Genomic DNA, 12559 nt, shown 5'->3' on the forward strand with positions numbered 1-12559 from the left:
TCGTTTTCCTAAAATGGTTCAATTTCCATTAAGTACAGCTGCAGTTTTCATTGGACTGTTATTAGCTTCATTTAATAATCATATTTCTGCTTGATTTCAAAGAAGGATTACCAATAAAAAAGGTGCATATGAAATGCAAGACAGTTCAAGAAGTACTTACCAAAACTGCAAGACGAACTTGCAAGCTCATGCACTGTAATAGTTGAACTAACATCATTGTGGATGTCAGAAGAGTTTTCTTGCTGCTGCTGCGCAATGTCAGAATCAGCCAACTCAGAGCCAAGGTTCCATTCATTGTACTCAGACATGGCTTTCCCTCCTCTCCCAGGACTGGGGGGGGGGCGAGGGGGGAGGGGGTTGGGGGTAAACATGAAAAAAATTTAAAAACTATGCTGGATGGGCAAAAAGGTTCATCAACAAGTGCTTGTTTCAGGTGATGAAAGGGCAAGGGATGATTCGAGAATATATATATATATATATATATATATATATATATATATATATATATATATATATATATATATATATATATATATTGTTACGTCTGAGGGGGGGGGGGGTATGCATTCAAAGGGTAATTAGGATGTTTAATTAGGTATGCCATGCTGTTCGAGTTGTACCAGGATCTCGATGTAATAAGTAGCAATTCAGTGGTGATAAGTTGTCTAGTAAATGTCCATTTCTTTAAGGGGGAAATGATAATTGTCACGTAATTAGATAGGGACACGGGTTAGGGTAAGTGTGTCTGCGTAAACCCCTTTTAGTATTCCCTGGAGGCTTGCCGTGACGTCACAGGACAGTGCTGCGGATGGCTCCGCCCCGTGATCACGATTGGCGGAAGGCGACGGCGGAGGGCCAATAAAATGGCTCAGTTGGAAGTGACGAGGACTCGAGGATAAAAAGGTTCTGTTCGGGGAAAAGGGGAGGAAGAAGAAGATCGGAAAAGAAAAGCGTTTTTGGTGGAGGCTGTTGTGCTCGGAGCGTGCTCGATTGTTGCGCTGGTTCGTTCCTGGATTGATCGTGTCTTGTGGCCTTGCTGTGCCTCGTGCCTCACCTCGGTTGGCTCTGGGGTTCTGCTGGCTCGGAGTACGGGGTCGAACGGCGGGCGGACCTGCCTCCCTCTCCTGCTCGCAACTTGGCGCCAGAACTGGTTCCCTGGTGGCTGTGAGCGGACTTGGGCCAAGACCAGGAGGTCGACAGCACCACGGTGTCTCCTGCCCCTGACGAGCGCAACGCCAGCTCGTCCGACGCCAATCCAGGGACTGTTGCGTCTACACCACGGGCCAGCCTGACCACCAGGACCAGCTACGTTGTGTGTGTGTGTGTGTGTGTGTGTGTGTGTGTGTGTGTGTGTGTGTGTGTGTGTGTGTGTGTGTGTGTGTGTGTGTGTGTGTGTGTGTGTGTGTGTGTGTGTGTGTGTGTGTGTGTGTGTGTGTGTGTGTACTTGGCACCTTAGAGGGTTTGAGATTTGTATATCCATTGGAATTGTTTGTGTTTTCCCCACGCCCGAACCCACACCACCATCCCGTCGAATCGCCCCGGATCCCTCCTCTTGCCGAGTTTTATTATTTCTGTTAGAGAAATAAACATTATTAACTCAGTGAAAAGCGACTCGTGCCACCTTCCTCGTCCCATTTGTGGTAGAGCGATTAAAACCGCCATCTTTGGGTTATAAGAAAATAAACTGCCTCCATCGTTTCGGCTCATTCTACGTTGGCGGGACTGTTCAAGTCCCGTGGACGTCACAATATATATATATATATATATATATATATATATATATATATATATATATATATATATATATATATATATATATATATATATCTGTACACATTATACTGTATACGAGCAGGGGCTCCTGGCGTTGCCTGGCAATGCCGGGTCCCTCTGACTGCCCCTTCACCTCCCTCCCCCTCTCTCATCCCACCCATCCCCCTGCCTCCTCACACCCCACTCCTCCCTCCAGATCCCCACCCATCTTACCCTGCCTCCACTGATTAGTGGATGTTAGCTTTGGGGCTTCCCACTCCTGGGGAAATGCACAGTGCAAAAATGCAAGTTATCTCCACAGCTGGCTTGTAATACCCTCTGCAACCGTGGTGCTTCACGATATACATTTAAATAAAGAATTTGTGGAAATTCCCTCAAAAAACTCCTGCGACAACAGATGAAACCAAGAAGCCCATGTTCACCACGAGTTCAAACTTGGTCCATGTGCCACATTTGGCCAGGTGACCATTGTCCCAGTAGGTTTGGTGAGATTGGTGTTACACACACAGACAGACAGACAGGCAGACAGGCAGACAGGCAGACAGGCAGACAGGCAGACAGGCAGACAGGCAGACAAAAAAATGACATTTATTTTTTAGATATACATAATTAGAGATGTTCAGAAAAAAGTAAGCTGTTGCTTCGGGTTAGGGGTAATTACAGTAAAATCTGGAGAATAAGCACATGCATGAATACAAGCGCACATGAAAAACTAGAAGGGCACTCGGTGGAGTGCATACCTCCACCACGTAATGCCTGATCCACGAGAACATATCTGACCTAATATATTTTTGAAATATCATGCTATGCAGTGCTCTGTCGTTTTTGGCCCGATCTCTCAATAGTGAAGAACCACTCCGACACACTCTCCTGCAATCTGACCCAGGAAGGTTACCCTGTGGCTTTCTTCCTACATCAAAGAGTGGGGGTACTGAAGTCTTTGCCCCAATCCCATCATCCGGTGAGCGGCCCTGCAGAGGACAGCTGCACAGGAGGGACTCCCACGGAATTTGTTTTCAATTTAATTTTCTTTGCGATTTTCTTGTGTTTTTCGGAGTGAAGAGTTTTACGGTGGCCGGAGTGTGAATCCTGCAACCAACCTCCGAAAAAAAAGTAATTCAACTGCAGGATGATGTCTGCAAACACAGTCAGGCACAAGATATAGATGGCCGTTTGCTCACAAGGAGTTCCTCCACCCTTTTACAGGTTTTGACTTTAATCCTGCTGGGTGTCCATATACTACACCCTCCTCACCAGGACACCTGGTGGGAGAGACGGTTTAGCCGCCGACAACCCGACCATGAAACAGGTTAGTGCAGGTATACATGGTACCTGTAAGAAAGTCACATCTAATGTGGTCTGACCCAGTACCAGATGTGTACGAAATTCAGACTTAACACAAGGACTTTGAGGTGATTGGTGAAGAATGAGGAAATAACTGTTCAGAGTGAGAAATGTTCGAAGAAGATTAGGGAGCGGAAGATGGGCCTTTTACCCAGACGTGGAAAACAAACTTGTTGCAGAGTTTAAACGGATACATGCTCGAGGACTGAAAATGTATTCCGTATTTGTTTCTGAGGTACGGACAATTAAAATTGCAATGATGTAAAAACTGACATTTATGCAGCCAATCTGAAGAACATTTACCATTACAGTATAAGCACATGTCATGGATTGTTGAATACGTATAAGCGTATACGTGTTCCACTAAATATAAAAATAAGCACATATGCTTGTTATCCAGATTCTACTGCATTAGGTACTATTGCAAAAGGTTGCTCATTTCTGTGATGAGTTACACAAATAAGTTGCTGTTATATGTTGCACTTATATACGTCATTATAATTTATTTGTCTCCAATATACTTTACTTCTCCAAGCTAGTTTTTTTTTTTTAATATAAAGCAGTGAAACACCTATCGTAGCTTACTTTTTATGGGCAACCCTGCATAATGATCAAGTTTTATTGTTGTTGTGGGTGCCAGGAATCAAGTGCCACATCAGCTATTGCTGCATGCATCCTGACCAACAGGAAATCACTGCCACATTCCACTTGTTGGCGATTCGAGAGCAATGAAAGTTCTGCTTTTTACCAAATCAAAGATAGTGAATGATAAGCTTGTTGCCAAATTGAGGCCAATGAAGGATCCACTTGTTGCTGAATTGTTTGCAGAATTGAGCCTCTTGTCACACTGATTTAAATACAAGCTGGATTGGCTGCAAGGCTGAATGTTGAAGTCAATGCACCGCTAACTTGAGACCCCCCCCCCCAAAAAAAAAAATTAATGCAAGCATTGTTCATACCGAGCGTGGCATGTATGTGAGGTTTGAAAGTTGATCGCCCATAGCCTGCAGGGAAATTTTGCTGAGTAGTGTCGTGTGAAAAGTCACGCTAATGCAGGGTGCTCTGAGCAGGAGGTTCAATAAAGGCCTCAGCGAACAGCCAAACAATATCTAAAAAGTCATGCGTTCAGAATTACTATAACCATATTCCCCACCCAAGTTCTCCTGACATCACAAATCACACAAAGTTAAAAATGGTAACATTTACCAACTCAAATTTAGCAGGCTCTATCAATATTCCCACTCACACACAAGACCAATAGTTCCATTCACTCATCACCCCAGCAAGACCACGGCATAATTTTTTTTTCTTCTTTTTGGGTCGCCAAAATAGGCGACCCTTATTGTCAGTAATTCTGTCTGTATGTTTGGATGTTTGTTCGTTTGTCATCAGCATAATTGGTAGTATACGTGGGCCAATTTTGACAAAACTCAGGTGGTAGGTACATCTTATTACCTCGTGCTTTGGAAATTGTGATGGTTGCTGGGGACGCTTTGGTTCCCTAGCAACAACCAAAAAACCTTTAAAATCGGTACCGTTCGCACAAAATCAATTCCGAAAGCCATTATCCCACGTAGGGTTATGAAATTTGGCACGAAGGATCTACAGGTGATGCTCTATCAAATATATTCCAGTTTTTGTGATATATGCAATACTTTACCCGCAGCACCCCCTACAATTAGGGTACGCGCGAAAATTGGCAAAAATTGAAGGCCCCATAGCGACCAGGTGAGTGCATCGATACGAATGAAACTTTGCAGGTTCATGGTACTCAATGAGTACTACAACTTTGCTTCAGGACATATTGACCGATTTCACTTCGGTCAGGGGTCAAAGTTCAATTAGTGCAAAAATCGATAAAATGCGAGAGCTGGAGGTGCCTTCGCGCCAAATGCGACTCCTCCTCGGGTTATGGTCGGATGGTCATGAAAATTCACACTAATCGTCTGGAATTCATTGTGCACAAACGATTGAGCCAGATTTTCGATTTAGATGTTTGTTCACCCACAGCACCCCCTCGAACTTTGGGGATTTCCGATAGTTTTCATTCAAATGGATACCGAGTAGTTATCAGAAGATGGAACTGGATGAGATTTGATATGCATAATCTTAAGGCGATTCCCTATCCGCTAGATGACATCCATTTTGCTCTATATCTTATAGTTTCCATGCTCGGTAACCCATCGCCGCCTACCGGCTTGTTTTACTCTTACTTTCTTTCTTTACAGTTGACCCTCAACTCAGCAGCGGGGAGATTTATCACACAAAGATGGTGGAAGCACTTCAGGCTGTGGTGCCACAGTCCCAAAATCAAGTTACACGATTTCACAAATTCTTTGCCTCCCCCTAATTAACTTCCCAGACCCAAGTATCCCAACAGCACTTTCGCTGTACATCCCACCAGAGACGATTTCAACACTACTACATGGGCTCTCTCAGCCTCAGGTTCGACCAAACCTCTCCCCGGGTCGCCAAGGGTTTCCCTACCCAAATGACGCCCAAACAAACCCCCCTCCGACAGGCTTCCATTTTCAGACACCACCGGCTGCCGAGACCGAGTTACTGCAGGGGAAGCCACAGTCACCGCTCCTTCAGAGCCTGATCCATACCTGCGGACAATCACCTTCCCCACCCACAAAACCTCATATGCCATTCCTTTCCCCGCTGCCATTCAATTCTCAACTAAAAATCAAAATACAGAATACAGTATTAAACCTTTTTAAAGCCACCATGGCTTGCTTACAGACTAAAGTTTCCACTCTCACAACCTTTGGGCACACCACAACACATTTTATGACAACAACAACCATTCATTCCCCTTTCAATTACTTTACTTGCTCGATCATTCCCATTCCAATTACCCATGTCCCAATTTATGAGCAAGACCGAATGCTCGGGACAATAGTTCTCTTGGCACCTCACCCTGAATCTAGGTGGATACAGATTGGTCAGGTCCAAGAGTGTTGTCTGCCACAACAATTTCCCCCCGCACTCTTACAATCCATCATGGAGCCTCCCGACCTAGGTAGGGGCTCAATCTATCCCCGGTTCTCATCACGTGTTAGAACCTCCTCAGAGTCTGGTAAAGAAACATCATCGAGCTCTTCACCAGGAGGCTGTTCTTCTGTGGCTGGTACACTCTGAGGCAAAAAGCCAGCGGCTGCTTTTGCCTGCAATAGTGCAATGTAGCTGGTGTGCCACTCTTCTCTCTTCGGCACAAGGCACAAGACCAGTTCTTGCAGCTCCTCCATCTTAGCCTTAATCTCCTCTTTGTCCTTAGCCAGATGGATAATGTGAGCTTCCTTCTCCTTGTGGTGATGCTTCATGATGTCCCGGTAATTCTGATAGAGCGTTATGCATTCACCAATAGTGTCAGTCTCTCCAGAAAGTTGGATACCACGATGAGCCATGAGGAACACAAATTTCTCGGGAAGCTTCTCCGTACTAGTTTTCAAGATTTGATAAGCCTCCAAGGTAATCACATCCACACTGTCATCAGAAACTCCAGTCACTGTGAGGTTGGGTTTGTCTGATTCTCTAAATTCCCCCTCTTTGAGGTTGGATTTCACTTCCACTTGTTCTTCTTGATCATTTGTGGTGAGAGGAGCAGATACGTCTGGCTGTGAAGCACCAACTATGGCACTGTTGAGACGGGATTGCAGCAGTGTGACACGGCCTCACCACATGGCAACATCATGCTGAAGTCTGTCCAAAATCTGCACTGGCTCAAACCGTTGGCATCTCTCCATGGCGACCTCTTCCCTAATCTGCTGCCAAGGTACGTCAAGTTCGGCAAGTCGAGCCTCCAGTGGAGAATGCTCGCTAAGCTTATGTTCTGCATTGGTTTGGACCTCAGAAAGCTGTTTCCAGAGAGCAGCCTGGTTTTCTCAAAATTCCCCCAAAACGCGACTGAGCTCCTCCCTCACATGCTGCTTCGTATGGAGAGCACTCCCCAACTCAGCATTCTCGTTACTCATGTGCACAAATCTATTCCATAGCTCTGCGAGCCGCTCCTCGAGCTGACGGTTTTGTGACAAAGCATGACCAAGTGCAGCAAGCTCTCCTTGAGCGTGCTCCAGCAGATGTTGACGTTCTCCCTCAGCTTGCTCCTATTCACTCGTTTATGCCTTGAGCACAGCGATACGCTGCTCCAACTCGCCGGTGAGATGGGATAGCTGTTCAGTCATGCACCTGGGCCTCATACTGAAGGAAGACCTCTTCATTATCCTGTCCTAGTTTCTGGACCTAGGTTCGCAAGATCAACTCAACATCAGATGGTCCCTCCGGTTCACTCGGCTTGGATGTAATGCGCTGCTCCGACTCCTGCAAGGAGGTCTGCGTGACTTCAAGTGTGTGCTGAACTTGATCCCGCTCTGTGAAAACTCCTGATAACTGCTTCTTGTGCTGCTCAGCCACCTGTTGCCATGCTGTCCATATTCCAGCAGCTGTGGGCAAGCTGGTCTCGCTCAACCCCCCGATACCTTGTTGCTTCTTCAGCCTGGCAACTTGCTCTTCCAGCAATCGTTTTTACTTCACCTGCTGATGAGCACCATCAGCCTCTCCCGGTTTGGCAGAGGGCTGCCGTGCTACAAGCTCGGCCATCTCTCAACCGTTGTTGCAGCTCAGTAATCTCATGCCTCGCAGCCTTGTGCTCTTTCTCCACCGCTTGTATACGTTCTCTGTCTGCTCTGCTGCACGCTGACCAAGCTCCTCATTTTGCTCCCGGAGGTTTGCCAACTCAGCTTGGAGCTTGCTTTGACCCTGCTGCATGTCATTGAATGACTTATGTTGCCAAGTTTCTCAGATGTGAGCGCAGATAGAAACGCCTCAAGTTCTGCCATTCGCTGCCGTGACGCCAACAGTCTCTGGGTCACAGCCTTATCACTTTTGGCTTGTTGGCCTTTTCCAGCTCAGCTTGCAGCTCAGATTTCTCCGCCACCAATATACTGATAGTTTGAACATAGACCTCCAGTTGTTCGTTCAAGGAGGTTTCATCATCCACACCTTTTCCTTGCTGTCTTTATATTTTGTGTCTGCAAGTCTTCATTTTGGAGTCTCAGATGTGCCAGCTGTGCAGCCAGCTGGCATCGAGGGCACAAAGCAACTCCTGGTTCTTCTGCTCCAGCTCTCTTCTATCCTTTTCTCCATTCAATCGAGAGTTCGGCTGTTGTGAGAAAACGCCATTCATCTGCAAGGAGAGCTGTCGCAGCTTTCCTGTGATAGAACAATCTCTGTCCTCTTACCTCTACTTTTCTCTTCCATCACACCCAGTTTGCTTTTCTGTTGTGTCCACCCCTTCTCGTAACCCTCGTTTGACCCGAGCAAACACTGCCTTCACAACTTTGTCCCAAACATCCAGCTGCTCCTGCATCATTTGATAGACCTTATTTCCGTCCATCTGTGGCTCCCATGGACCGACATCTGTTATCAGCTGCTCTTGTTCCATTAGACAGGATTTTTTTATTTATTTTCTACCTTTAACACCAAACCGCTGCCCTGGCATTGAGCACAACCCCACTCTTCTTTTTTCTGACACATCCTGGCATCCACTTGTCCACGATAGTTCTCCAGGTCATCTTTTACTTTTTCGACTCACATCAATTGCCTCAATTTTGTTTCCCCAATTCTTCCCTCATTCGTACAGCCCGCATTTCACCCTTATCTATTTTTAACACCAATTCTTCCATTTTTGATTCAAACACTTTTTCCAACTTCTCTTCAATTTCTCAAAATTTGATTTAAATTTTGTCCTCGAACTTTTCGAACTTATCTTGAATTTTTCCTTAAATTTCTTTTTCCAATTTGTGTCTCCCATTCCTGTTTCATTCCTTATGTCTTCATTAGTCTTTCAATTTCATCAAATTTACCTTCCAATTGTTCATCACTTCAGTTGATATCACCTCTTATTTTATCCCTGTTAATATTAATTTGTTCCCTATTTTGGTTCATTTCTGCCCTCATTTGTTCCACAAATTTCTCCACCATGGCCTGAAAAACCATCATGTCCACCCCTTGGGTCGGTAATACAGCGGCAGGGGAAGCTCCTATCCTACCCTCAGAACCTTCAACCCTCGGCTCGACATCACTTCCCCCACCCCTGGAGCTGCTACTTCTCGCACAACCACCACATGTATGGCATAGCTCTTTCCCACGCGCGGTTAATTCCTTTCACAAAAAAAAAACTCCTTTTAAAATTTCTAGCGGGCTGAAATTAGCCGCATTACCTTGTCCGAATCAACTGCAATTTAAAATTCTTCGACTCGACTCATCACATCCCCAAAGAGGCGGTGATTGCACAAATTTAATTTCCCAATCTCGCCAAGCCAATTTATACTCATGGCGACCGAAGCAAATTTTAAATTTTTCTCCCGACACCAATTTGTGAGCGGTACGAATATCCCACACTCCTGATACAAATGTCGAGTGTGGGGTGGGGGGGAGGGGGTTCAAAAAATCCCACTCCCGACTCCAAATGCCGCATGTACGGCCAGTTAAAACCAACCATGCACGGATGACGAAACGGTTACAGCCGGATGACGAAACGGTTACAGCCGAGGCATTCGAGTTCTTGGCGGGAACCTTTTGTGTGCGTGGAAAATGCAAAGCAACAGGAGACTCGACTGGGGATTTTACAGATTAAATCATCCGAACAAAGAAAATGCCCAATAAAGCAGGAAATGCAACAATAAATAAAATAATCAAATGTTCAATTATGCACAAGGAAAGGAATTATGCGAAAGCAAATTCAAGGCACCAAGAAACAAATAATTAAAGAAATAAATGGAGTGCTCACACACACACAGACGCACTCGATAAACAAAGGGGTAAATACAAGACACCCAGAAAATCCCCCAGAGGCCAAGCTTATTCATCCAGTGAGCAGGCAAAGGTCCCTCACGAGCGGAAGGCAGGAAAATGTCCACCGGCCCTTGGCGTGAAATGCTCGGCGCAACCCAAATTTCCTCAGATGCACCCCTCTGCGTCCTATGCCAACCTCCCTTCTGCACCAAAGATAGGAAATGTGAGGTGATTGAACCAAGGGACAGGCTGAAGCGGGGCGCATGTCCAGGAGAAAGACATCATGCGAAGTCAGTGAGGAGAGGGAGGGACACAAACGATGATGCCAGATCGGGCATCAAGGGGGAGCCGAGAGAGGGAGCCAAGTGAGAGAGAAGGGTGGCCAGTGCAGGCTCGCCTCTTATCACCCCCAATCACGTAACCTTTTTGAACCTTCTTTTTAATTCATCACCGTGATCTCCATGGGCCCTACATTCTCCAACGTTGCTCCCCCAGCTTGATACTCATGGCACCAAAGCTCCCTACTCCTCTCCTGGTGTATTATTCTTGTGTTATATCCTGCGCTCACTGCAACCTCCATTTCCACCATGGCCTTATACAACACCACAAAAGCCCCGTCCTAATTTCCCAAACACAGGGATGGCTACAAAGGGTTATTAAGATCCCAAAGGACAGGGGATCTTACCCATAATCCCGATGTTAATTCTCACGACCCTCCAGCCCGTGTGGAGGAACAAAAATACACCTTCGCTCTGCAAATTCCCCGACTTCGTGACGTCACTGTCGCTCCTAACTGCGTCGGCCCGTGCTATGTATTCCTATCTCAGCTAAAGTCATTTGACCTACCCCCACAAACATAAAGTATCTATACAAATAAATATATATTTTTTCCTAGTCAAAACTTATGGAAGAGCTAGAATTTGGACAAAAACAAAATTTTCACAAAAACATTTCAACAGATTGGGACAAAAATATTTTCATTATTCACATCGATAAATGCCAAGAAACTGATAAATAGCCACACAAAGCAAGCATGAACCGTGCTTTACATGGCCATACCTTTTGAGCATTCCAATCAGATTTTACAAATGCAAACAATTATTCACCAAAATACTTTTATTTTCTTCTTTGAGTGAACTTCTTTCGCTGGTGACCAGGCTTCCGAACAATAAACAGTGGTACAGTAATGAAATAGTTATTTACTGCTTCGCTGTTCGAATAATTCAAACGCAAAAATAATTTTTACAGTTCCAATCAACAGAACAAAGTGGGGCTGTGGACAATGGGCTTGCTCACCATTTTACAGAAATACAATTGCGGTAAGTTAAACGAGAGTGAAGTCAATGACGTGCCATCACAAATCCTCACACTTCCAACCTAAAGCAAAGTTGAAAGATGGCAAAAAGTTCCACCAGGAATTAACCATTATCAGAATTTGAGTTTAAAATCCCCCCCCCCATTTTGACCAATGACCACAAGTCACCCCCCCTCTGGGGTCAAATCCAAGAAATTGTTACATATTTAACACATCCCCTAATCTTGATTGCATATACAAAGTTTCATTAAAAAAACGTTTTAAAATGTGCCCTTCGTGCCATGTGATGATCATAACCATCAAGTTTGGTGAATTTCTGCTCAACCGCTTCGGAGGAGATAGCATGACAGACGGACGGACGGAGTTTATTACAATATTCCCCCGTTTTTCGTTTTTTGAAAAACAGAGCGATAATAAATGCCTTCTTATGTAACATTTTCTAACTACTACACAAGAAAGCATATACAGGATATGATAAAAATTACAAGATGAAGAGTGTAAAGTACAGTTACAAGGTGGTGGCTTTCAATGTAACCAAGTAACGACTTTCCAGGTAATTGTTTCAATTGAGCACCATCCTTTTTTGGGGGTCTCCAGATGGCCACCACACGGCTTCACAACATGGGACTTTAGAAGTGACGCAATCTTCCCCACAATGCATTGTATGTATGCGCAGAAACCCCTTGCAACAGTGGCCATCGGGCATGCTAAAATATATCGTGTGTGCGAGATAAGGATTGTTAGGTAAAATAGCTCACAAAGATTCCAAAATAGGTCGAAAATTGTTGGTTAAAGTACCTGAGAGAAAGGGGTGTGCCTATGCACAATGAAACAGTTGGAGAACTTTCTCAGCTTGCCGACAGGGCTGAGATCTTACAGCTGCCCGAACTGCAGACTCCTGACGACGAGGACCGGTGCAAGGCCCGAACAACTGTGGATGGGCATGTGCTACCCAAACCCTCGACCATCGCTGCCAGTGAGTGGATTTTGAACCTTGTGAGAGTGCCTCCTGTGAACATGGCAAGCTTGGTGATTCATTTAATGGCTGTCTGCAATTGGAAAGACGATGATGTGCGTCATTACTAACAAATAGTTATCAACTCTTCAACAAAGGACATCTTCACGATGTGAATTAAAACAAAACTTGTGCCAACTATATTTACATGCGAGCTGGATGTACCAGGCAGACTTCCCTGAGGGAGACGCTGTTTCTGGTTTGGGTGCTTCTTAACAGTGATGGGAATGTCATATCTGAATGCACAGGGTAAGTTCCTATTTACTATTTTAATGATTTTATAATCATGTTGAAGGGGTGGGGGAGGAAGCTGT

General features: G+C 45.1%; 1 protein-coding gene and 1 pseudogene across 12 annotated transcripts in view; both read right to left on the reverse strand.

Moving 5' to 3' along the window:
* LOC147024681 (uncharacterized) overlaps positions 1-12559 on the reverse strand; it is a 110078-nt gene that overhangs the window by 73940 nt on the left and 23579 nt on the right. For 11 of the 12 annotated variants that reach the window (XM_085884827.1, XM_085884826.1, XM_085884820.1 and 8 more), the window contains exon 2: positions 161-330. In XM_085884827.1, coding sequence (XP_085740953.1) covers positions 161-330 — 170 coding nt within the window. Of the gene's footprint in view, positions 1-160; positions 331-12028; positions 12240-12559 lie in introns of all 12 variants that reach the window. The other variant, XM_085884819.1, reaches the window with a different exon arrangement.
* Positions 4030-11367, reverse strand: LOC147024682 (golgin subfamily A member 2-like; annotated as a pseudogene).

The sequence above is a fragment of the Eptatretus burgeri genome, chromosome 6, assembly GCF_056783735.1.
Source record: "Eptatretus burgeri isolate ZD-2024b chromosome 6, Ebu_testis_v1, whole genome shotgun sequence".
NCBI classification, from domain to species: Eukaryota; Metazoa; Chordata; class Myxini; order Myxiniformes; family Myxinidae; genus Eptatretus; species Eptatretus burgeri.